Source organism: Aulonocara stuartgranti (assembly GCF_965226115.1).
Source record: "Aulonocara stuartgranti genome assembly, chromosome: 3".
NCBI lineage: Eukaryota > Metazoa > Chordata > Actinopteri > Cichliformes > Cichlidae > Aulonocara > Aulonocara stuartgranti.
The window spans coordinates 3,383,581-3,410,249 of record NC_138941.1 but is presented as its reverse complement, the minus strand read 5'-3'; the positions used below and the strand labels follow the sequence as shown (position 1 = coordinate 3,410,249).

The 26,669-nt window shown below is 43.0% G+C and overlaps 1 protein-coding gene across 1 annotated transcript; it reads right to left on the bottom strand.

Moving 5' to 3' along the window:
* Positions 1–1,950: 1,950 nt before the first annotated feature.
* On the bottom strand, positions 1,951–19,093 carry LOC309702407 (protein NLRC3-like). Its single transcript, XM_082527125.1, has 10 exons — positions 19,024–19,093; positions 17,165–17,294; positions 16,808–16,909; positions 15,737–15,815; positions 15,389–15,575; positions 13,463–15,260; positions 12,363–12,536; positions 11,922–12,089; positions 3,264–3,310; positions 1,951–3,115 (listed from the first exon to the last, which is right to left on the bottom strand). The coding sequence occupies exons 2-10, from the start codon at positions 17,281–17,283 to the stop codon at positions 2,583–2,585; spliced, it is 3,207 nt and encodes a 1,068-aa protein (XP_082383251.1). The 5' UTR covers positions 17,284–17,294; positions 19,024–19,093; the 3' UTR covers positions 1,951–2,582.
* Between the last annotated feature and the right edge of the window lie 7,576 nt (positions 19,094–26,669).

Here is a 26,669-nt window from a genome sequence, read left to right as displayed (position 1 = left end):
CCCCTGGCAACACTTTGCTAGACCCGCCCCTGCACAGTTACCAGCTGTCAGCTACTTAGAAAAGGATCCTGGTGTTATTTGTCTCTCAGAAACAGTTCATAACTTCAACTCATCCATGTCACCTAAAAGGTAAACCTGTTTCTCCATCACCTGTTCAGCTCTGATGATCCAGTAAGGACATCTCCTGGTTTCATCTTCATGTTTCCCTCTCACCACATATCCAAACCGACATCATGACCAGCAGCTTTACAGCTGTGGCTCCAGCAAACATCAGCTGATACTAGAAATTAATATTAAATAAATTCTAACAACAGCTGATCAAGCTTAAACGTGCTGCTGTTGTTTAGCGCGACATCCGCTGGTTTCCTCTTTCGGCGCAAAGTGGGCGATAAACAAACAAGAGAGCCGATCAGCTGATCACTGATCAGTTTCATGATTGAAGTAGAAACGGGAGAGGGAGGGGGGAGAATGAGAGAAGAAGAGGCAGCTGTGCAGCAAAGACACAGAGTAACTCCAGCTTTGTGCCTTTTCCATTGTAGCTGAATTACGGGACAAACTGTTCCTTTTCACCTCAATAAGAAACGCGTAATATTTCCTCTGAATACCAGACGGGACGGTTGGCAACTCTAATAACTTATGAACAAAATAAAGTGCAACATCATTAACTTCATAGCACCACCCAGCTGTATAGAAACTCCGTCATGCTAGCTAGCACGCAGTACGGAAAAGTCAGCACAATGAAAATAAACTCCACCTAAGCTTGGTTTATATCTGACCCAGAGAGACTGCAGGTCATAACTTCTTACCTGAAGTTCAGTTCACACTCGGACCGGCGGCCGCCTCGGGTCTCTTTTCCTTCTGCGTCCCCTTTCCTTCATCCACCTGCTGGCCTCCACCACTTGCTAATGTTATTGAATCTGTGGAAGCTCCGCGATAGCCACCACACGAAGTAACGAATAACGAGCCTATCTAAATCCCAGTAACGAGTAACGCGTTCCCGGTTTTGGCATAATAACTAGTTACCGTGCTCGTTACCACAATAATAACGTAGTTACTGTAACGCGTTACTTAATAACGCGTTAGTCCCAACACTGCTCAATATACACCACAGTTTTCTCTGCTGTGGAAATGAGATCAGGAGGAAATCATCATTATTATTATTTAATAAACGCTCACATTAATGTGGGCTTATTTGTTTCATATTAGAAACATTAGTTGAGTGTTTTTAGTATAAAATGGTCAAAGTCCCTCTTTTTGCTCCTCCCCTCACCTGTGGATGGGCGGTGCTGTTACCGTGGTGACAGCTTGGATGTGTTTCAGTCCTGCCTGGTTATCACTGCAGGAATCTTTCACATTTATTACAGGTAATAACTCTGATTTTTCTGTGTATTATGAACCAAATGTATCCTGATACACACAGAGATGGATGAGCAGAGGTTTTTTTGCAGTTTATGTAGTTACTATGGACTTAATGCATACATATTATTAAAATTAGGGCTATAACAGTTGTATTGATGTATAGCAACTTGAAATGCTCCCACAAATGGCTCCACAGCATGTAAAAATATAACAAAAGCTCTGGCGGACTTGGTTCTGTGGTCAGTCTTAAAGGGTGAAGTTAAACTCTGTAATCTTCACTGTGTCACAGAGTTCAGTGAGTCCCGTTATTCACAGTATCAATCAGATCATCAGAGAACAGCTGATCAGCAATCAGTGGTGCCAACAGCGCCTCCTGTGGTGAGAGGATGCAATAATGCAATGTAGCATTTTTCCACTCAACACTTGCAGTCATGGAAACTGTCTGTTGGATCTGTGTGACGTTGCTTTCTTGGTTAGAGTTCCTCACAAATGTCCAGATGATTCTTCTAATGAGGCGTCGACCATGTTTGCAGCTCTTTGGAAGAAAACGTCGCCCTTTGCCATCCTTACTTTTCTTTGACTTCTTCAAATGCAGCTGAACTCCAGCTGGTATTTTCTTGGACTTTGCAGCTGTTTCTGGTCATCAGTTCATTCCTGCAAACCTCTGAAGCTGAACAACAATGATGCTGCATTGCTGGCTGATCCCAAAAGGTTGATTCTGTTCATCTGGACGTTTTCAGAAACGTTTGCTCACTGATCAGGTGACTTCTTCAGTCTCAGCTGACTGCAGCTTTACAAGCTTACAAACAGCACATTTGCACAATGACTGAAAGCAGCAGCACCTGATATATATGATACTAATATAATACATATACATATATAATCCATACTAATGATGAAGGAACTGAGCTCACAGTCCATTGTTCATTCAGTGAACTACTCAGTTTATTTTGGGCCTCAGAAATGCTCACTCTGTTTGTACATCACTGTCAGCAATAGACTCATTCTGCTGTGTGGACAGGAACACATGTGACATCACTTCCTGTTTGTTTGTGACTGAAGAAGTTTACAAGGAATCATTTAGAAGAGTTTCAAACATCAACTGATTGAATCCATGAATCTGAAAACGTGTTTGTGAGTGAAAGAGACAGACATGTACAGACTGAACTATCTGTTCAACAGTCAGAGTGTTTCTGTAACAGGAGACACTCTTTACACTCCACTCAGCACAGGGACACTGAGGAACCAGACCAGACCATAAACCCAGGATAAAGAGTTTGAGTGAATGTGGTGTTGAAGGTGTGGACGTGGATCAGAGTGTCAGAGGAGACTCTGTAGAAGGACAGAGTGCCAGCAGGACAGTCCACATACACTGCTGCTCTGTTAGAGACAGAGGAGGAGGAGGAGGAGGAGGAGATGGATGTTTGTCTGTAATTGTGCCTGACATGACGAGGACCATCATCAGAGCAGAACAGACTCCAGGACTGATCATTCCATCCAAACAAACAGTCAGCACTGACTCCTTTCCTTCTGATGCTTCTGTAACTCACTGATATAGAAACGTCTCCTCTCCACTCGACCTCCCAGTAACAGCGACCAGTCAGACCATTTCTACACAGCAGCTGATAATCATCAAATCTGTCTGGATGATCAGGATATGACTGAACCTCCTCCACACGTGTCACCTTCCTGTTGTTGTCAGACAGTTGGAGCTTTGTGTTCACTGTGTTTGTGTCGATTGTGAGTTGACAGGAATCTGATGGAGAGAACAAACACAATCCAGCTGCAGTTATTGATCCATCATCTGTTCATTGATTGACACTTTGATGATGACTCCTGACATGATGAAGATGGTTGAATGTGTGCTGCTTTGTTTTCATGAATCCCATTAAAAACACACTTACACTTCCTCAGACCTGGTCTCAACCATCGGACTCCAGCAGGCTCCACCCTGAAAGGAGGAGGGGGGTCAGAGCAGCACAGTCAGCATGCACACATGGACATTACATGGCTCTCACACACACACTGTTACACACTGAGCTCAAAGCTCGGCTCCACTGTTTTATTCAAAGAAACCTACATTTATTTATCAGCACATTTAAAAACAGCTTGAGCCAAAGTGCTGCACAGAGTAGAGAGAAAATAGGAAACATACACAGTAATGACTATAAAGACTGGTCAGGATTGAAAGCTACAGAGTACAAATGTGTTTCCAACCGGCTTTTAAAAATGTCCAGTGTTGGTGACGACCTGATGTGAAGGGCGACTGTTCCAGAGTTTGGCTGCAGCCATCGATAAAGCTCACCTCTGTTTTTACGTCTAGTTCTGGTCAGAAGCTGCTTATCTGCAGACCTGAGGGCTCCACTTGGATTCTTTTGTTAAAGAGAGATAAGATGGAGCCAATCCATTCACAGATTTAAAGACAACCAGATCTGGAAGTGGATTCTACCACGTACTGGTAACCAGTGGAAAAAGCTGCTGATGGGTCGTCTAGCACAGACCCACCGCTGGAACCAGACAATTGATGAGGGAGAGAACTGTGACAGCGCCGTTCCTTCACTTGACCTCAGTCGCTCTCGTCTGCTCCCTCGTAACACTGCTCTTTATTGAGCTTACATGAATATGCACAAGTTCATTATGACGTCTTACACAGGTATGAACAAAGAGTACCAGTCTGTGCATAGTGTGTGTGTGTGTGTGTGTGTGTGTGTGTGTGTGTGTGTCTGTGTGTGTGTGTGTGTGTGTGTCTGTGTGTGTGTGTGTGTGTGTGTGTGTCTGTGTGTGTGTGTGTGTGTGTGTCTGTGTGTGTGTGTGTGTGTGTCTGTGTCTGTGTGTCTGTGTCTGTGTGTCTGTGTGTGTCTGTGTGTGTGTCTGTGTGTGTCTGTGTGTGTGTGTGTGTGTGTCTGTGTCTGTGTGTGTGTGTGTCTGTGTCTGTGTGTGTGTGTGTCTGTGTGTGTGTGTCTGTGTGTGTCTGTGTGTGTGTGTGTCTGTGTGTGTGTGTGTCTGTGTGTGTCTGTGTGTCTGTGTGTGTGTGTGTGTGTGTGTCTGTGTGTGTGTGTGTCTGTGTGTGTGTTCCAGATGTGACCCTGTGACCCCAAAGCTGGTGCTAAGAGTCCAGCGGTCCCCCTAACAAAGGGCTCTTATACTTAACCAGACACAGAGTAGGTGTCCTCCTACACCAGGGGTCTCAAACTCGCGGCCCGCGGGCCAATTGCGGCCCGCAGGACGATAGTTTTTGGCCCCACCTTAATATGAAAATGTAATGTTAGTTTGATAATGTATGACACTTTACAGTGTTGTGGGCGGAGCTGAATTAAGCCACCAATCAGGGTGGGATATGGATCTCAGGGGACACCAGCCGGGCTTGATGCAAGCAGGGAAACATTTCTCAATGAGTCAAAGTTCCAGCAGCGTTGCCCTGGAGTGTTTCTTTCTTTCTGTGCCTGGCTGGCTTCCTCCTTTCTATTGGGCAAACGCCGACATTCGCCCCAGCGCGCTGCGTTCACAACACTTCAAAAAAAAGTTGTTTTTTTAAGTTGCTGCCCAGCGGGACATTATACGTATATAGATTTATACACACGTCAGTGGGATTTAAAGTTATTTTTCCACAGAGAGAGATCTCATATTAACTCTCACAGTGATGCGTAGGCGGCGGGATAAAAGAAAAGTCATGAACTCAATGCAGCCCAATTTAGTCTGCAGTCACATAGCGACACCTGTTCATCGGCAACAACAGTCCCCGGTAACCCGGACTAATTATAGGGTCGCACCGTAATTTGTGGCTCCATGTTTTTATTTGCATCACTGCGTTTGCATTGCAGCAAACATGAACATTACATATATTTCAATATAATGTAAAAGCAGTCAAAACAACTAACATCAGAAACAGCTGATGTTATTTGTTATATGTCACGGTGTCATTTCCGCTTCTTTCTCCTGTAACAACAGCCCGGCGCCGTGAGCAGTCGCCTTTTTTGCGCTCGCTATCCCTGCACTTTCTACCATCTGCAAACGCCACGGTGTTCGTGTCGTCATGAAAGACATGAACATCGAGCGTAAAAACAAAGGAGACTGCTACCGGCTTTTTATCTGCCGATCGCCGTGCTACGGTTGCAAGAAAAAGAAGCAGAAATGACGTTCTCTACGCGTTGAGACGTTCCCCGTCCGTCGGCTAAACGCTTGATTGAAACTTCAATGCGACAGTGACACCAAGTAGAATTATAAATGTCACATAGCCCCAAACATGTCTTTTTCAAAGCCTGCGGTGAAGAGAAAGGTTGGTGATGAGCACCGACAATTTCAGGAAAAGTGGGAAATGCAATATTTCTTTGTTGAGCACAGGGGCACCCCGACCTGTCTTATTTGCACAGAGAAAGTTGCGCTGCACAAGGAATACAATTTGAAACGTCATTACACAACTAGACATGCTGAGCTGGATGCAAAATACCAGGGAGACGAGAGAGCGAACCGGGTTGCCAGTCTTAAAACAGATCTACTGAGGCAGCAAGATTTCTCCAAGAAAGCAACCAAAGAGAATAATGCAGCAGTCGGAGCCACGTGGTTAGTGAGATGATTGCTAAAGCAGGGAAGCCATTCACAGAAGGTGCATTTGTCTAAAAGTGCATATTACAGGCTGCAAATATAGTCTGTCCGGGAAAGAAAGGTCGGTTTAGCAACATCAGCCTTTCTGCCAACACCGCAGCAGATCGCATTTCTGACCTGTCAAGTGACATTTATGACCAACTGTGTGAGAAAGCCAAATGTTTCAGTGTATACTCAGTCGCTCTTGATGAGACCACAGACATCACCGACACTGCCCAGCTCCCAATGTATGTCCGTGGTGTTGATGACAGTTTTGAAGTGATGGAGGAGCTGCTCACAGTAATTCCAATGCATGGCCAGACCACCGCTCAGCAGATATTTACAAGCTGTGTGATGCCATTGAGAATGTTGGTTTGCCATGGAAGAGGTTTGTTGGAATAACAACAGATGGAGCGCCATCAATGACAGGGAGGAAACATGGACTGGTGGCACAAAACAAACTGGAAGAGGAAGGCGTGGAGGAGGCCATTGCTCTGCACTGCATCATCCATCAGCAGGTCCTTTGCAGCAAATGCCTGAAGTTTGACAATGTGATGTCTATTGTTGTGAAATGCATCAACCAAATCAGATCCAGGGGCTTAAAGCACCGAAGGTTCTGTGCTTTTTTAGAGGAAATGGAGTCAGAATATGGGGATGTGCTCGACTTCACTGAGGTACGTTGGCTCAGCAGGGGAAATGTATTAAAGAGACTTTTTGAGTTGAGAGCAGAAGTGAAGCCTTCATGGAGAAGGATGGAGTTAGTGTTCCTGTGCTAACTGATCCCAAATGGCTCATGGACTCAGCTTTTCTTGTTGATATGACACATGAGCTTAATGTACTGAACAAGACGTTACAAGGCCAGGGGCAACTTGTCAGTGCTGCCTATGACAACGTGAGAGCATTCTCCACAAAACTGGCGCTCTGGAAAGCTCAGCTCTCTCAGACAAACCTTTGCCATTTCCCAGCATGCAAGGCACTCGTGGATGCAGGCACACCATTCAGTGCTGACGAGTATGTTGATGTCATTTTGAGGCTACAGGAGGAATTTGATCACAGATTTGCTGACTTCAAGACACACAGAGCCACCTTTCACATTTATGCGGACCCCTTTGATGTGCAAGATGCCCCTTCTGTGCTTCAAATGGAGCTCATTGAGCTGCAGTGCAACTCTGAACTCAAAGCAAAGTTCAGGGAGGTGAGTGGAAAAGCAGACAAGCTTGGACAATTTTTGAGAGACTTGAGCCCTAGTTTCCCTCGGCTTTCCCGAATGTTCAAGCGGACCATGTGCCTTTTTGGTAGCACATACTTGTGCCAAAAGCTCTTCTCCACTTTGAACTTCAATAAGTCCAAGTACAGGTCCAGACTTACGGATGATCATCTTCAAGACATACTGAGGGCCGCAACTGCTTCCTCCCTCAGGCCAAATCTGGCTCGGCTATGCGAGAGGAAACGCTGCCAGGTCTCTAGCAGCAAGGAGTAGGCAAGAGAAGCCATGTTCAGAAGAACAGTTCATTTTCTCCAGTGTTCCATTCATGTTCAGAAGAAGGTTATAGAACTGTTAATACAGACATTTCAATCTAAATACAGCAGATATAGAAGACTGAAAGATACACACAAGTTCACTGACTAAAAATATCTTATTATTTTATTTATGTATTACAGATTGATTTATTTTCTTATTAATTCTTAATTTGTTTATTTATTTTTCATATTTTGTATTAAAAAATAAAAATAAAGAGATTTGAGAGGATTGGAATTTTTTTAACCATGCCTTTCTTGTGGAAAACCTAATGCGGCCCAGCCTCACCCAGACTCTGCCTGCAGCGGCACCCAGCTAAATTGAGTTTGAGACCCCTGTCCTACACCATAAATCAGTAAGAGAGGGTACGACCTCTCTCATGGCCCCAAGTGCTGTGTGCATGCCAGAGCACTCTGGAAGGCACACAGAGTCTTTACACACTACTCAGGATCAAACCTCTATCATTATGCAATCGATTATACAACTCTAAGCATATATGAGTAAATATTTCTAAGCATAAATGACAATCAACAATATAAACCTTACAGCTGGTTTTAATAACAGAATTCATTTGTTTCTCAAACGAGAAAGAGCTATCGAGAAACACTCCTAAATCTTTAGTTCTGAACTTTTCCAGTGGGCCAAGGTCAACATTATCTGCTAATGCTAAATAGGCTGCCGTTATTAACTAATGCTAATTTGATGTGAATTAGCATTATGCACTAATGCTAACACTTACTTTTTTTAAAAATGTGAGTAGCTAATGCTAACACTATTTCCCTTAACTTTATAACAATGTGAACGGCTAATGCTAACACTCTTTTCCCTAGCATTACAACATCTGAGCTGCTAATGCTAAGTAGGCCGCCATTAGCACCTACGTCTATCCATCCATCCATCCATTCGCTTCCGCTTATCCTTTTCAGGGTCGCGGGGGGCGCTGGAGCCTATCCCAGCTGTCATAGGGCGAAAGGCGGGGTGAATTAGCATTACATTAGTGAGGAGTTAATGCTAAGTAGACTGCCATTAGCAGGTAATGCTAATTTAAGGTTAATAGGAATTGGCATCTAATGCTAATACCATATTTTCTTGCTTTAACCCTTTAAAACTGGTCAGAGTGGGCACACTCCGTTTTGCGCAACTATTTTTAAATCCCGGTAGCACTGTAATCACATGAGCTAGCGCAATAATTTTTTTTGCATATGAAACCTGAGGAGTTGTATTTACATCTTATGCCATCAGCTTGTCCTAGGTTACAGTTTCCTTCCACATATGCTTAGGACTCATATTGCACTGCTGGAAATAGTTTATTTTGATGCATATGCTGCTTTTTTGCAAATTTGCAGTATAATATTTATTTTCGTTTTTCCTGCAGTATATAAAAATTGGTGTATTTCAAAAATAAAACTATGAAGGCACTCAAAATAAATTTCCTGAGGTGGGAAACTATTTTGTGCAACTTTTTTGTATTTACAGTTTTGAGGGATAAGCCTCTTAAATTTCTCTAACTAGAAATATATGTTAAAAAAACAAAAACGATTTTCAATTTTTTTGTAGTTTATTGCACTTTTTTGCAATTTATGTAATTACTATGCACTTAATACATACATATTATTAAAATTTAGGCTGTAATGGTTGTATTGATGTATAGCAACTTGAAATGCTCCCAAAAATGGCTCTACAGCATGTAAAAATATAATATAAGCTCTGGCGGACTTGGTTCTATGGTAGGTCTAAACGGGTTAAATCAATATCAGTAGCTAATCCGATTGTTCAGTCTGACGTCAGGTGAAGTCATTTTTATGCATTTAAGAGCTGTGTTGAATTCAACATTACAAACTGAACATTAGAACTATCCTCTTCTCCAGGATTTTCCTGATTTAACATTTCAATATGACATTTCCAGCGCTTTGTTTTCTCTGCTCACAGACAAAACAGATACACGCATGTATATACAGCCCACGTCCAGCTCTGCATGCACTCCTGCTCCATTTCTATAGAGAATAAACAACGTAACACAATCATTCTCCATTGTTTTCAACTCAACCAGCTGCATTTAATGAAGGAGTTTGAATTTACTTTACAACAGCTGCTGTTGTTTCCTGTCTGCATTCATGTTCTTAACTGTACTCCACACATTCTGAACTGGTGTACCGTAATTGTCGGGCTATAAGCCGCTACTTTTTGCACAAGCTTTGAGCCCTGCGGCTTTTAGTCAGGTGCGGCTTTTCTATGGATTGTCCATGAGCGGATTTGTTTTGTTTGTTCCGCTGTTGTACGGCACTACGTTGCCTGGCGGAAGGATTGGGGTTCAAGAGTGGTATGTTGGTCACATGTCCATCCGTCAGGCAACGTAGTGCAGTACGAGGTAGCGCGAAAAACAAACTTCAAAGTAGCGCTACCCGTTCAGCTGGAGGCCTGGATGATGAGCGGCGATAAACTTGCAAAAAGCAAGTTATGCTCAACTCCACCATTGGATTCTGACAGCGTGGAAAAGTGTGAAAACATCCACGATCACCAACAGATTTCGAAGGGCTGAATGCTGCATGATGGAGAGGAGGACACCGCCACGGCCCTTCTGAGGGTGTTCGACTCTGACACTGACAACGAGGATTTCTTTGGTTTTGAAAGTGACAACGAAAGAAAGAAGCTGAGAGTGGATGACGAAGCCACCCTGAGCCTGTTTGTTTCCGACACTGGAGAAGAGGACTTTGGTGGTTTTAGTGCGCAGGAAGATGGTGGTGAATGACTGACTTTTCTTCTTGTTAAAGCCGTGTCACTGCACCTGAGCCTAAAAGGTAGTCCGAATCAATTGTTCTGGTGTGCTGTAGGTTATTGTTATGTACTACATTTGTTACTCATTTATGAAGCACAGTACATGTTTTGTACTTGTAATTACCGCTACTTGTACATATACCTAAAAAGTTATGCAAATATGTACCCATAACTTGTTTTTCAAAATATTAATAAAAGTGATTTCTCCAAACAGCCATCTCTTTCCTGACAATTCCCTTTGTGCATATTCTCTTACATATGATAAGTCAACATTGAAACACCTGCGGCTTTTAGTCAGGTGTGGCTAATGTATGTACAAAACAGGATTTTCCCCCGATTTTAGCTTGTGCGGCTAATATTCAGGTGCGCTCTGTAGTCCGGGAAATACGGTAGTTCTTCCTAAAGTACTGCAGTATTCCTGCCAGTACATCCTTTTAGTTTTCCTAACTGTTTCCTCTGATGCTCGTTGCTATTCTTTCCTCAATGCAAATTCATGCTAAGCTCCTTCATATCCATCCCTGTTTCTAAACCTGTAATAATTGCTTTAATGTGTCTTTGGCCTAATTATGAGTCTGTCCATATGTTTGTAGTTCCCCACTTGCTTTGGTTTCTTAGCTCTGATTCTCTCAAATTTATCCTTGAAATCATTTACTGGCATCTCTCCCTCTCACTCCCACTATCCCCAGAACACCAGAGTATTCATCTCCTGGTTTATCCTATGGCCTCTTTGCATTTTCTCCAATCATCCCTGTTTCTAGAGTCTCACCCCATCTGCAGGCAGTCCAAGAGAAACTGCCTCTGCCATTTTCTTCTTCTTAATCTTTGATTTTTCTCTTCACTTTCTCCATTGGGTCTTCTTAGACGCACTTTCCAGAAAGCAGCAACATTTTTTGTGCCCCATTTTTCAAATTGTGCATCTTACTTCAGCTTAATGTGTTTCCTGTTTTGTTTTTACACAGGTCATGTAAAAGAAATCCTACCAGAGACTCGACAAAGCTGAACTGAAAGACAGCACGGGCAATAAATCAGAGCAGCACAGAACTTAAGCTCATGGTCCATAGAAGCTGGGCTCTACAGGTATACCAGGACAGGCTTAGTGTAAGTCCCTCGAAAAAGTTTCACTTGTGCTGTTTCGGTGTAAATTACTGGTTTGTTTGAACAATTTCATCAGCTGAACCATAAATACTCCAAAACAATTTCTTTGTGACTCAGTGTGATTTTTCATTTTGTAATATTAGCATGTCAAACTCTACATTCTCTACACAGATGAGAAATGAAGTGTATTTAATAATAAAAGTTATCTCTCAGAGACAAAGTTAGTGTCTCATTCAGGTCTGTATCTGAGTAGCCTCAGACACATGCAGTGCTCATATTTTCTGTTTTGTGTGTCACTCAGACCTCTTCCTGACAGGGGCAGCAATTTCATTTAAAGTCCCATTCACTGATACAGGCTGCTGGAGCTCCAACCAGGAGGGTACACACATGATCCAGGGAAAAAAATTATATATGGTCTCTTAGATAAATATTAAGAGGTCCTGTGTTTTACTAAAAAATCAAAGTAGTAAAACACAGGACCTTTGGGTTAGATATAAGGTGATTTGACAAATCATGTCTGTTGTAAATGAGTAAGCCATTTATCGACCTGACTCAGGTTTTAAATCATCATCAGAAAAGACTGAATCCTGACCTGAGAATTGTACACTTTGGACTCTCCACTGCAGAAAATAGAAGCTTCAGTCCTGAATCCTGCAGGTTGTTGTTACCCAGATCCAGCTCTGTCAGACGGGAGGACTGGGAGCTCAGGACTGAGGACAGAGCTTCACAGCTTCTGTCTGACAGGTTACAGCCACTCAGTCTGAAGAAAGGATGACAAGAAGACATGAAACACTTGTGTTAAAGTATATTCATGGTGCCATGAGGAGCTACTACATTTACAATATTTCAACACTGTTTCAGGACATGCTGGAATCCTTATTGCCTCATGTTACAAAAGACAAATGTGGCAGTTTAGTGTGACTTGCATGGATTCATTAAAAAAACAAAACATAAAAACTGTTAATTTTTTCCAAATGAAATTGATTAAATGATGTTAATTGATGAAAAAAAAATCGATATTGCTTGAGCTGACCTCAGCGTTTCCAGTTTGCAGTATTGACTCTTCATCCCAGCAGACAGAAGCTTCACTCCTGAATCCTGCAGGTTGTTGTTACCCAGGTCCAGCTCTGTCAGATGGGAGGACTGGGAGCTCAGGACTGAGGACAGAGCTTCACAGCTTCTGTCTGACAGGTTACAGCCACTCAGTCTGAAATCAAGGTGGAAGGGAGACAAGATCAACCAAACAAATCAGAGCTTTATTGCTTTTTTATTGTTTTTAAGCAGAAATCAGTGAGGTGCTGGTAGATTCTGTTCTTTTGGTTTATTACCCAACAACACACACATACACTAATATTTGTGACTTTTGTAATAGTAGCATTTACAATGCAAAGCAACAGCGATCACAGATTGAAGGGGCCTGAATAAAACTACAATGCAGTGATTTTTAAGATGACCTGTTCTTCCAATTTCCAACAACAGATTTCTCCAACCTTACAGTTAAAAATAATTCTTTATCTCATACTGAATCTTGGTGCACCTCCCCCCAGTTTATTAAAATGAAGAGGTACTGAAGTTGCTGTAAGTGATGTGTGATGCCACTGATTTCCTTTCTGATCCAATACAAAGTAAAATTCAGGCTGGTATCTGCGATACTGATGAAAACTATTCCTTCAGAATCAATACAAGACATCATAAGAAAATATGATGTTTTGTATAACATAAAAAGCCTGAATTTTAAAATATTCAGTTAATAATCAAAAACAGATGTGACTGAAAATAATAAAACTGAGAAACATTTCATGGCCATTTCTACGGGCCATTCGATCCTTTTACAACCATTGCAAGAGCTTGGTTGGCATAGCCGGCAATACGTTGGATAGTAATAAGTCCGGTGGGTGATGGGCTCCACCAGGGCTGCCCTTTGTCACCGATTCTGTTCATAAATTTTATGTTTAAAGGCTGTATCAAAAGTTCATTCAAGTTACAATATTGTGGTCAAAAGTTCTCCTTTTTTCTTTTATACTATACAACTACGCTGTCTCATGGTTTTAGGACATGGATCTGTCATGGAAGAAATCTATGACCACTTTTAATCAACATTTTAAAAATAAACATGATCACAGATTTACTCACAGAGCCTTGTTGGAGGCTTTGACCACTGGCAGCAGCCTCAGAAGAGCCTCCTCTGAAGCAGAGTATTTCTTCAGGTCAAACACATCCAGATCTTCTTCTGATGACAGTAAGATGAAGACCAGAGCTGACCACTGAGCAGGAGACAGTTTACCTGTGGAGAGACTTCCTGATCTCAGGGACTGTTGGATCTCCTCCACTAGAGAACGATCATCCAGTTCATTCAGACAGTGGAACAGATTGATGCTTTTCTCTGCAGACAGATTCTCACTGAGCTTCTCCTTGATGTACTGGACTGTTTCCTGATTGGTCTGTGAGCTACTTCCTGTCTGTGTCAGCAGACCTCGTAGGAGAGTCTGATTGGTCTGCAGTGAAAGACCCAGGAGGAAGCGGAGGAACAAGTCCAGGTGTCCATTTGGACTCTGTAAGGCCTTGTTCACAGCACTCTGGTAGAAGTGTTTCTTTGCAGATTCTCCTGTTTCAGACTTCTTGGATGTTGTTTGTTGTTGTTCCAGCAGATTGAGTCCAGAGTTGCTGAAGGTCAGATGGACATGAAGAGCAGCCAGAAACTCCTGAACACTCAGATGGATGAAGCAGAACACCTTGTCCTGGTACAGTCCTCTCTCCTCTTTAAAGATCTGTGTGAACACTCCTGAGTACACTGAGGCTGCTCTGATATCGATGCCACACTCTGTCAGGTCTGATTCATAGAAGATCAGGTTTCCTTTCTGCAGCTGATCAAAAGCCAGTTTTCCCAGAGACTCCATCATCTTCCTGCTCTCTGGACTCCAGTGTGGATCTGTCTCAGCTCCTCCATCATACTTGACCTTCTTCACTTTGGCCTGAACCACCAGGAAGTGGATGTACATCTCAGTCAGGGTCTTGGGCAGCTGTCCTCCCTCTCTGGTTTCCAGCACATCCTCCAGAACTGTAGCAGTGATCCAGCAGAAGACTGGGATGTGGCACATGATGTGGAGGCTTCGTGATGTCTTGATGTGGGAGATGATCCTGCTGGCCTGCTCCTCATCTCTGAATCTCTTCCTGAAGTACTCCTCCTTCTGTGGGTCAGTGAACCCTCTGACCTCTGTCACCATGCCAACACAGTCAGGAGGGATCTGATTGGCTGCTGCAGGTCGTGTGGTTATCCAGAGGCGAGCAGAGGGAAGCAGTTTCCCCCTGATGAGGTTTATCAGCAGCACATCCACTGAGGTGGACTTTCTAGGGTCAGTTAGGATTGTAGTTTTGTGGAAGTCCAGAGGAAGTCGACACTCATCCAGACCATCAAAGATGAACACAACCTGGAAGTCTTCAAAGCTGCAGATTCCTGCTTCTTTGGTTTCAGTAAAGAAGTGATGAACAAGTCCCACCAAGCTGAACTTTTCCTCTTTCAGCACATTCAGCTCTCTGAAAGTGAATGGAAATATGAACTGGATGTCCTGGTTGGCTTTGTCTTCAGCCCAGTCCAGGCTGTATTTCTGTGTTAAGACTGTTTTCCCAATGCCAGCCACTCCCTTTGTCAGCACTGTTCTGATTGGTTCATCTCTTCCAGGTGAGGCTTTAAAGATGTCTTCTTGTCTGATGGTTGTTTCTGGTCTTTCTGGTTTCCTGGATGCTGTTTCAATCTGTCTGACCTCATGTTCATCATTGACCTCTGCAGTCCCTCCCTCTGTGATGTAGAGCTCTGTGTAGATCTGATTCAGGAGGGTTGGGTTTCCTGCTTTAGCGATGCCCTCAAACACACACTGGAACTTCTTCTTCAGGGTGGATTTAAGGTTACGGTGAAAAACTGCAGTTTGAAGTTCTGAATGAGAAGAAAAATAAACACTCAATTCCAAAAAGAACTAATCTTTAAAACATGTTGCTCCATCTTCCATCTCTGGAAAATGTTCATTTATCCAGCAGCTTAAATCTTTAGATAAATCCTCTTACTGCTCTGCAGACGGTCAGCCAGCTCCTCCTGCTTCATTCTCCTCAGGAAGTCCACTGTGATCTTCACAAATGCCTCTCTGCTGCTGCTCCTCTGACTCTCAAAGTATTCTGGGTAATCTGGACTCAGAACCTTCTGGATCTTCTTCAGCTCGTTCTTCACAAAAGTGATGATGTTGTCCTCCAGCAGCTGGAACAGAATATTTATGAATGAGCCAATCAGACTGAAATCATGGAGCCAAACATCAGATCCATGTTGGACACACTGACGATCCACTGGTCTACAAAGAGCAGCATGGAGATGACTGTGAACAGAACAGATGTAACAGTAGTTGTTGTACATGTACAGACCATAAATATGGAGTCCAGCTGTGTTTGATGCTGCTGGGCAGACTGACCACTGGGAACCTCTGAGCTCTGCTGGTCCACTCTGTGGAGGAACCATGAAGGATTAGATCAACACAGGATAAAGATCCAGGAGTTTCTGCTCAAATAACTTCATCTGAATCAAGTCTGTCAAGTTTTAAACTCTCAGATTGTGAACATATCAGTAATTTTCAGTCTGTTTTCATGGACGTCCTTTCAGTGGTGATGTCAGGGATGATTTTGAAGAAGCTCATCAAACTGAACCATCAGCAGATCACTGCTCCAAAACCAGAACATGATCCGAGTCTCCCTCCACCACCAGAACACCAGCTTTACTAACGTGGTAGATCAGTGTAGTACAGATCAATAACTGATGAGTCATTTGATCAAAATCACTGAGTGCTTCACGTCTGACCCTCTGATGCTTCTGTAGACATTTTGCATATTTAATGAATGTCTGACAGTTTTACATTCATTCTATGAACACAGTGGAAATGTTGTGTTATAGTCTCCATGTTGTTTCCAGCATCATAAATTCTTAAGTTCAGAAAATTAGATTCTTTCTTCACAGCTGAAAAACAACAACATTTATTCTCTATTGAAATCTGCATCGTCCACTCCAAAGGTCACAATCTGAAGGTAACATCTGGTTTTGTTCCCTGTGGTTAACTCTGAGCATCAGTATGGTGGGATTTATCCACTACATCCACACCACTGTGGTTCAGTGTTGTCCTGATGGAGTAACAGCAGCCAGTATGATCCAGGCTTTAGCTGCTGGGTCTCTGTGTGACCTCTCAGACTGTTTAACAGATCAGACACAAAGAGAATCAGAGCAGCTCTGTTCTTTAAAGACAAACATGAACCCACTCAGGTCACACTTTCCCCACAGATATGAGCATCACTGTCCTCAAACAGCAAATGACCAAGTCGAACATTTGGATCTTTTCTCTTTCATTGTTTTCTTTTTAATGAATCTTTGTAACAATCTGAGGATGTTTCAGGTCATATTTATCCAGGAAACACAAACATGTAAAGGAGTCATCACAGCTCTCTGACCTCGTTGCTCCAGGTTCACCACTGAAGTCTGGATTCTTTCCTTTGGACCAGTCACTCCTCACAGACGGACAGCTGGACCCTGCAGACTGTGACCTCTGACCTCTGCAGACACAAACATGATTGAAGCAGCTGTGATCACACAGACTGCAGATAATGCAGCTGTTTCCTGTCAGTAACATCCTCTTAGATTAGAGTTCAGCTTTTTACAGGAAAACTGGACAAAACTGATTTTTGTTACAAACTCATTTTCATTTCCTCTCAGCTCACAAACACAGTCAGACAATCAACCAGAGTCAACACTGATTATAATGTCAGTGCAGAATTATTTCTGTTACTCAGTGAGTTCAGCTCTCTGACCTCGTTGCTCCAGGTTCACCACTGAAGGCTGGATTTGGATCTTTGGACCGGTCACTCCTCACAGACGGACAGCTGGACCCTGCAGACTCTGCTCTGTCCTCCTCTTCCTCCATCATCATCTTCAGTCAGTCTGAGAGGTAAACCACAAACACTCAGTGAGTTCACATTAACAGGAGGAACTGAGTTACAGTCGCTGACCTCTGACCTGTCATGTGACCATGAAACCAGGTCAATATGTCTGTAGGTTCAGTCATCCAGGTCATGTGATCTAAGGAGCTTGGAGAGAAAAGAGACGTCTTTAAGTTTCTGGAAGACGTTTCATCAGAGAAGCTTCTTCAGCTCTAAAACCAAACGGTGGAGAGTCCCAGATATTTAAACCTGAGAGGGAAAGAAAGCATGTCGCTGACCCACCACTGATGTTATTTCAAGGAGGAAACTGAGAGCCTTTGCACCAGGAGCACAAACATCAGCTCCAGCAATGATCCACTGATGTGTTTTTATTCCATGTATGAATGTTGTTATTGACAGAGATGACGTTTGTGTGTCAGTGATGCAGTGACTGTTGTTGTTACCTGTACAGGCTGGTTAGACTCTATGAAACAGATCATACAGATCTCTGCATGTTAGAAGAGACTATTAAAGGTCATGAATGAGACAAAGGCAGGGAGGCGTCCTTTACAGCTAAACAGCAGAGTGAGAGAACAGCCAGCACCTCTACATTTATCACATTATACAGCACATGTATGATACTGACAGGGATGAGAAGAATTTAGTGATTCTGATCCCATCATTGATATTACTTATTGATTCTCAGTAGCTCTGCTCTGACAGTCACCACCATCACTGAGCAGCATATCAAAGACATTTGTGCACATTAACTGCATGTTGTGGCTCAAATGTTTGTGCATGTTGGAGGCATTTCCTCTTTGTTGTGATCAGTGTTGGTCATTACTCAAAACAGTCATTATTACACATATTACACAGAACACTTTGATTAAAAGTAATGGAGTACGTTACTTCATTACTCCTCATAACATTACTTTGATGTTACTGTGTGAAATGAACAAATGAGCATGTAACAACATAAAGCTGAGGTACAGCCCCACACACCAACACAGATCCTGATGAGGTCACGTGATGTTTCTCTGAGTGTTTATGAACACAAATCAAAGATGAAACAGCACAAAGACACTTCAAAGTGATTCTACTGTAGAAACATGAACAGGTAGAAACCTGCAGCCTGACTGCTCATCACTTTGTTACCTGTTCAAGTTCAGCAGCAGCAGCTCACTTTATCACGGTGCTGGTCTGGGGTCAGTGTTTACTCAGCTTTACGTCACTCTGGGTTCTTGGCTAGCTTAGCGTTAGCTTAGTGTTAGCTTAGCGTTAGCATGCTGTGTGCTAGCTTAGTGTTAGCTTAGCTTAGCGTTAGCATGCCGTGTGCTAGCTCAGCGTCAGAGCTCTGCAGGTGTCTCGTGTGTAAATATTAATCACAGTGACAGTAAAGGAGGTAAAGGGCTGTGACGTCATCACGTACGCTGCGTCCTCTGTGGGCTCTGAGTGAACTCAAAGTACAAACTACAAGTACACAAACACGAACGTAGCTCAGAGTGGCGGACACACTCGGCCTCGTTGGTCCAGCTGTGAGTCCGTTACCGTGAACTATGGAGCGGCAGATTTGTGCTGAACTAAGCTGCACACAGCTGATGTTAGCCAGGAAACATTACACACTGACTTTAATGGAGAGACCGGAAATACAAACACACACAGTTTGTTGTGTGAAGAAATCAAACACGAGCTGAACAAACAGTAAAGTTCCTAAAGACAAACTGTTAAAGGAGGAAACAAAGCAAACTTACAGTTTCTTCACACACCAACAACAAGCTCCACTCCACACCTGGACACTAAACACGGACACACAGGTGAGCTGCTTCCTGGAAGGAGGCGGGGCTCCACCTGAAACTCAGCACAGGTGGGAGGGGCTCAGCTCTGTGTGTGCTGATGTGTTAACTTTAAAAATATGCCGTCTGACTGCTCAGACTGAGTCAGAGTAAAGTTCACATGCTGACGTGTGGAGACATGAAACCTTGTTGTAGCTGCAGGTGTGAACACACTGATCCCAGATCAGCTCTGCTGTATTTGTAACATGAACATTTCTGCTGCAAAGCTTCAAATGTTCAGCATGTTTCTCTGTTTCCAGTCTATAGATCCAGTCACACTTTCTACCTTCACCTGTGCAGTAAAGACTGAGAGCAGAGCTGAAACCAAGCGTCCAATCAGTGAGCAGCATCAACACCTGAGCTTCATTCAGACTCTGTTATTGAAGATGTTGTTGGTACAAAGTTCATCTGCTGCTCACATGAATCCATGAAAGATTTATTTCACTGAATGTTTCTTCAAAGCTCATTTCAACCTGTTGAAGTCATGAATGAAAGTGCAGACTGAGAGTGGATCACATGATGTTTGAGGTGTGTCATGTGACATGTTCAGTATTGTCACACATGTCTAGATTGTCCCTGATATCATAACTGCTCAAACACTGATGATTATATTTGAAGAATTATTCCTGATGGCAGCAAAGTTTGAATGGAGCTCTCTGTCTGTGCTGATTTGTCGCCCTCTGGAGGTCAAAGCACAAACTGCATGATGTCACTGTAACCACCACAGAGACAGGAAGTGTTTTTATGACTGAAACACTGAAATGATGCTAACGGCTGTCGTTAGGCTCACTGACAGCAGTGCTGATGTGTTCATGTCAAACACTGGCTCAGGTCAGACTCCTTCATCCTTCTCCAGCGTGAGGCCGCCCTCAGACCCACAGGAGCTCTGACCTTTGACCTCCTGACCCTAACCATTTTAGTCTTGTTGCATCTTTAAATGCAAATCCATCCAAACTGTAGCCGAGCAAAAGAAGCTGGAAGTTGTTCTATGAATGATGTTGTCGAAGGAGCTTGGAAAGAAAAGCAAATAAGTACAAATAAGTAACTGAAGACACGTGTGGTCTGCAGATGTCGATGTACATGGATGTACATGGAGTTTAATGTGCAAAATGAACTTAGTGTGCAAAGTGACCTGATGTGCAAACTGCAGTTTGAGGTCGGTCAGCTGTTCAGGAGTCTGATAGCAGTGGGGAAGATGGAGTTGTTGAGTCTGGATGTTCTACATTTCACACTTCTGAACCTTCGTCTCGAGGGCAGAGGTGTGTCTCTCCTCTGGACTCTGTGATGGTAGCTGCTCTGCAGAGAGGGCAGCGGGGTCCTGATGATCTTCTCCACAGTTGTCATCACTCTCTGCAGGCGTTTGCGGTTTGCAGTAGTGCTGCCGTACCATGCAGTGATGCAGCTGTCAGGCTGCTCTCCACAGTGCAGCTGTAGAACCTGCTGAGGATCTTGGCCAACATACCAAATTTCCTCAGCCTCCTCAGGAAATACAGCAGCTGCTGAGCCTTCTTGACCAGCTGTGTGAGTTTGAGTCCCTCACTGACTCAAACTCCTTCAGTGACACTTGCAGCCTTGCAGATTAGTTTGCTGATCCTGATGCATCTCTGGAGCTGATGCTGTCCCCAGCAGACAACAACAACATAGATGCTCTCACTAGTCCACTTTACCCTCTAATCACATCTCTGACATCTGCAGGTTGCTCCATAGAGACTCTTGTGCAATGCCAGGTGTTTGTGTTTGTCTGTAGGTACACATTAGATATGACCATAGACGCACACACACAAGTGAACACAGCAGCACAGATGGTTTCCACCTGCTTCCCTCTTTCTTCACACAACTGTGAGGATGATGAAGAGGTTTCAGGACGAGGTGGTCAGCAAGCACAGGATAAAGCAGGGCCATGAAACTCTCTGGTGCAGCAGATGTTTAATCAGACTCAGCTTTAGGCTTCTTTTCCCACCTGGCAGCAAAGTAACAGCTTCACTAATGTGAACAGTCACAATGTTAAACGTTTCTATATCTTCATATATTTTTATCTGTTGATGCTGCAGAATAAAGTCTGTTAACAGAGTGCAGGATGTGTAGAGCAGGTCCAGCTCTCCCTTTACTGTGTCCACTTTCATCAGCCCCTGTGAAGTGACACAGAGTGCATGTGTGTCTGTCAGCTGTTGTTTGTTGTGAAGGATGGAACAAATGAACACACACTTTTAGAGAAATCTGAAAAAGCAACACGTGCTTGGGCTCCTTCTGTGCTCGTCTTCATTAATGCTGATCTTTCTTTCCTGTTTGTTCTTTGGCACAAGCTTCAGTCTTTTCTCCCAGGGCTCCTTCACACTTAGAAACACACCTACATTCATTTATACACAAACATCATGAAACAAAGGCTTTGTAAAAGAGGACACGAGATCCTCTCTGAACAGCACATTCATATCAAACACAGGACTGAACAGGATATACTGAGTCTGTGCTGTTTTCATTGTTACTTGCTGAGTATTTTTCCAGTGTTTGAAATGTGACTCAAGTCTGATTCTTCTACTGTGTGTGAACTCTAAGCAGCTGCATTAAACAGCTGCTTTTCAAACCAGGCTCAATCCTATGACTCTGTGAATGTAAACTTTTGTCACCTGCATGAATAACAATCCTTGATCTAGTCAGGACTGCAGTGCTCCTGTGATCCCAGCTTATAGATGGAGGCTAGCATGAGAGGCTCAGCAGCTAAAGCAGCACACCTGGGTCTCCCAGCCTATTAAAAGCAGCCCTTTGCTTCACCTGCTTCACTAAACATTATTATTATTATTTAAGCAGAGTGGTGTGATTCATGTAGGCATTGCTGTGTGACAGGAGGACTTTTCTTGAAACAGCTCGTGTGACGTGAGCTGACGTAAAAACAGTGATGTTAGCTTGATTCTCTTGGCTAAAACTATTTTAAAAAGAGGGTCAATCATGCAAATCTGCCAATAGAAGCCAAAGTTACAGCCCCTCAGAGTTTAAAGAGAAAAGGCCCGTTTCCAACACTCGGTTGTGCAAAGGGAAACAGGCCCACAGTGCCTGAGTGTGTGGGTAATTCTTCAAATAATATTCAAAAGCAAACATTTTTAAGCATGTAAATAAAATTCAATCATTTCTGCTCTTCAATACCTAAGAAATGAAAACTGGCAGATGGTCCCAAAATGTGAAACGCCTGGCTATCTGTGCATTTAGTGCTGCAAGTTTTCACTGTTTACCTTCAGAAGCATAAATCTTTGCACAGATAATGTTCATATGTGGATTCCTGGTTTTCTGCAGTTAATTGTGACCCAAAGCGTATTTTTAAAGTGGTTCCAGGCAATAAAGTCTAAAAATAAATACATCTACTTCCTTTTTCTGTGTTCCAGCCTCAGTGACTCTGACACAGTGCTGTAATATTTACACCTCTGATGAAAGCAGAGTTTGTAGTTGCAGAGAAATACTCGACTCATTTTGGGCATTTACGAGCAGGAACCTCAGAAAGCCCCTCGCTGCTTCACTGGTTAAGAAGCAAAGCAAACATTAGTTCACAGTGATGTTAATTAAGGCCCAAAGTTTAGGAACGAACGTCAGCACTTCACTAATGAATGTAATGCTGATTCATGTGCTTGTTTTGTAATGTGCATGTTGTGCGTTGCTATTTCCCATATTCTTTGGCACTGATAGATGAAGAGTCTCAGGCAGGACCGAGGCTGCCAGCTGCTGACAGTGAGCAGGGAGAGAGCAGCAGAAGCTGGGCAAGAGCAGGGCACCTTCAGCCCCCTTCATCAGTCAGAAATCATTTGGGTGTCTGTGTGAAATGTCTGATTTTTAAAATCTTTTTGTAGACATATTTATTAAATGTTTAACAATTATATAGAAGAAAGACAATGTAAAGAACAAAACATGACAAAACAAAAATGAGTTGAAGTTATGAACTGTTTCTGAGAGACAAATAACACCAGGATCCTTTTTGTGTAGCTGACAGCTGGTAACTGTGCAGGGGCGGGTCTAGCAAAGTGTTGCCAGGGGGGCAGGTAGGGCATTAACAGGGAGAGGGGGGCACAAAGAAATACTTTTCTTTCTTGTTCTCATTTAAAATGTCTCACTTTTAATAAATAATTATCTGAATCTTACAACAAACGTTTCCATCTGATGTAAAATGTATAGAAATCCATTATTGTACATAGTCATTTTTTAGGGTCCCATCATAATTTCTTCAGAAGTAAGTACTGCATATGATGCCAGTGTTTCCCACATTTTCTAGATTCTGTACCAGTACTGTGTGTAAAATGCATCAAAAAGTCCGTTTGATTCTTTCTCAGCTGTCTTTCTGTCTCCTTTCACTTTTTAAAGGTTGCCATGTTAGAAAACATATTTTGCCCTGCCGTGCTGTTTATTGATGTGGCAAATGAAAGGTTTATGAAAATATATCTAAATCTGTCATCAGTAATCAGCAATGATCATGTCTCACCTCTAGTCTCTGTCTTAATGTCAGGTTTCCACCGTGTGTTGTAGATGTTCAGGAGGTTAACTCGACCAACAGTCTACTTCCTGTTTAGAATACCAGGACAGGGAGGATGGTGCAGGTTTAAGTTTATTAGACTGATGCATGTATACCAACAAGACAGCGTCCATCACTGTGACAACAGCGTTTGTTTTCATTCAAAGGCTTCATGGTTTTTCCTTTAATACCTGGGGGGCCGGTCTCCAGTCAAAATGCCCGGGACCATTTTTTGTCCCAGTCCAGCCCTGGTGTCAGATCTGCATGCAGTGTCAATGAGACGATCAACAACAGATCAGACAAAACACTCAGGCGGACACTCCTCTGTAGAAGGAAACATGGAAAGTGTGAGGTAATCAGTGCACAACATCACTTTGTATTTCAGGCTGTTTTTATATAGAACTTCAGCACCAATGTAAAAGTTCTGGTTTTAGGAAGATGAAGAACATTTTCAGGAAGGATGCCGTCTGCAAGCAGAGCTGCTTGAACCTCAGCGCTGAGGTCCAGACTACTTCCTGTGAAGCCACGTGATGTAAATCTGCTGCTGTAACTTCACAGTTTACTGAAGCTAAATGCAACGTTACCATATAATCTGTTTTCAACAAAGGTTTCACTCCGTCCGGTGTTGATGGAATGATTCAGGCCGTACTCGTCAGGCTTCCCGTCGACCACACGCATTTCAGTCACAAACCCCGTGACTGACAACAAGGGAAACAGCAGAAGAAAAGATGTGAAAAATACTGGATGATGATGATGGAGGATTAACCGCGGTGGCTAAACTGTTTCCTGTCTTTGTGGGCGTACTCACAGGGAAGTTTCCAGGCACGTCAGTCTTGGTGGCTAAAGTCTCCATTTTCCAACATGTATCGCTACAGGTGCAAAGACACAACATTAATCATCAGTGTAAATATTTTAATGCTGTCCAAACGGTGTTTGCTTTGTCTGTCCTCTCGCGCTCACAGAGGAAACGAGGACGCCACCTTCAACCCATCTTCAGTTGGCTCAACCATGGCCGGACTTCCTGTTGGCTTTGTGACAGCAAACCACTTGAAATGAGAGCAAACTGCAGTCAAGCACCACTTACAGCAACCTGTGGACACGCAAATGGAAAGCACTGAGAATCATACAGAAGCATAAGAGCTGTTTATTGTAACACGTGTGTGTGTGTGTGTGTGTGTGTGTGTGTGTGTGTGTGCACATTAATAATACACTGATGTATGTTAGTTTGATTTATGCCATATCTGAGAAAACAACTGCAGAATTTTACATCAAAGTTTCCAAAGCTGATGTTTTGTTGTTCACTCTGTTTTATATTCATATAGTTTGTTGTTTTTAAATCAGTGGACAAAATAAATATTATCACACAAAATCCAGGGTGAAACATAACCAAATAACCTAAATGGTGAAGTCATTATAGAAGTACATGTTGCAAAGGTCGGCCTCCTGTATAGACTGCTAAACTGTCTGGGGGGGCCCTGCCTGTCCTCGTTGGATAAGCTCCACCCCTTTTCCATAAGACGGAGACATTTGTATGAAAATAGATGGGCAGTAAAATAAAAAATAAAAAATATTATGGATGACTCTGTAAATCAAAGTCGGCCTGAGGCAGAAGCAGAAACCATGAGGAGCACAGCACCACTCCCAGAAGGGCACGAAGTGAAGCCATAGCTGCTGAAGAGTGAAGACGTGATGATGGAGGAGATCACAGATGAAGATCTGCTGCCTGCTGACTCTTTATATAGAAGAGTGAGACTATCTCCCCACCAGCAGCTGCACTTATACAAACCCCAGGTGCTGGGATGGCTTTGAACACGTGACATTTTCTGCAAACATATGGACAGTTTCATAAGCACAAAGATTATTCCTGCAGCGGCAGAATCGTATCCACTGTGTGAGAGGTGAACGTCAGACAGTTCTTAGAAAATGTAGTTTCTCTTTAAGCTTTTAACGTCTCTTTTACCCCCATTTGTCTAAAACTACTTGACAGCCCTTCATGTCAGAGGTTTATTACCTGTGCAGGATGGAGCACATGGTCTCAGTCAGGCTGGACACGATCACTCCTACAGGAAGTAAATGTGATTTTATTTCACCTGTGAAATGATGAAAAACAGCAGAATAGCTCACGCTAACAAACGGGTGTTGAAATGTTTCATTTTCTGCTGTTTCACAGGTCAAAAAGGGCGTCGAAGCAAACTGAAGCTGAGCTGCTGCTGCTGTTGTAGTGCAGCATCTGCTGTGTGCTTCATCAGAGAACCTTCTGTACACAGCAGACAGAGGCTGCTGCCACTGAAGTCCATCTGCTAGAGAGCTTTAAACACTGGTTATTGAAGTGGCTTTGATGATACTGATACACAGTCTTTGCTGCTGTCACAGGACAGGGATCCACCAGGGAGTAGTTGTCAGGATAAAGAGCCTTCGCTTCTCTAAATATAAACTGGATACTTGTAGGAAACTTTGGGAAGCAGCATTTTTCCTCATATCGTCTAAACTGAAGTTAGCTCAGGTGCTTCTTCCATACTTGCTCTGCAGAAAGCCAAAGAGTTTGGAGCTCTGCAAACATTTGCAGCACAGCTGGATGTTTGTAACTTTGGTCACCTCTGTATCATCCCTCAGATTCTTTCTGCACAGCTTTGAAACCATGACAGCACGAGTGATGCTGAGGAGACGTCCAGTTTAAACAGACCTTTATTCCTGGAACACAAACACATGAAGGGATGCTGCTAAAGAAGAACATTTAATCGCACTAATGAATCAAGCATCTGTTTGTCTGTCAGTCTGTCAACAGTTCCTCTGATCGACTTCAGACTTGGTGGGTATTTTGTTTTTGCAGCGGTCAAAGTCGATCAGCGTGTTGCTTTGTCTGCTGTAAATCTGCCTGTACAAAGGGAAACATGCATGTTTTAGATGCAAACTCACAACATGGCTGCATTTTTGTGATTATGTGTATTTTATATTTATTTATTCTATTATGTTTTGTATATGAATCTTTACAAGTGTGTCGATACAGAGGCTTGATTAAAACAAAGGTCTCAGCTGTGCTGTTAGGGATGCTCTCATATTTGTTTCAAATGTAATA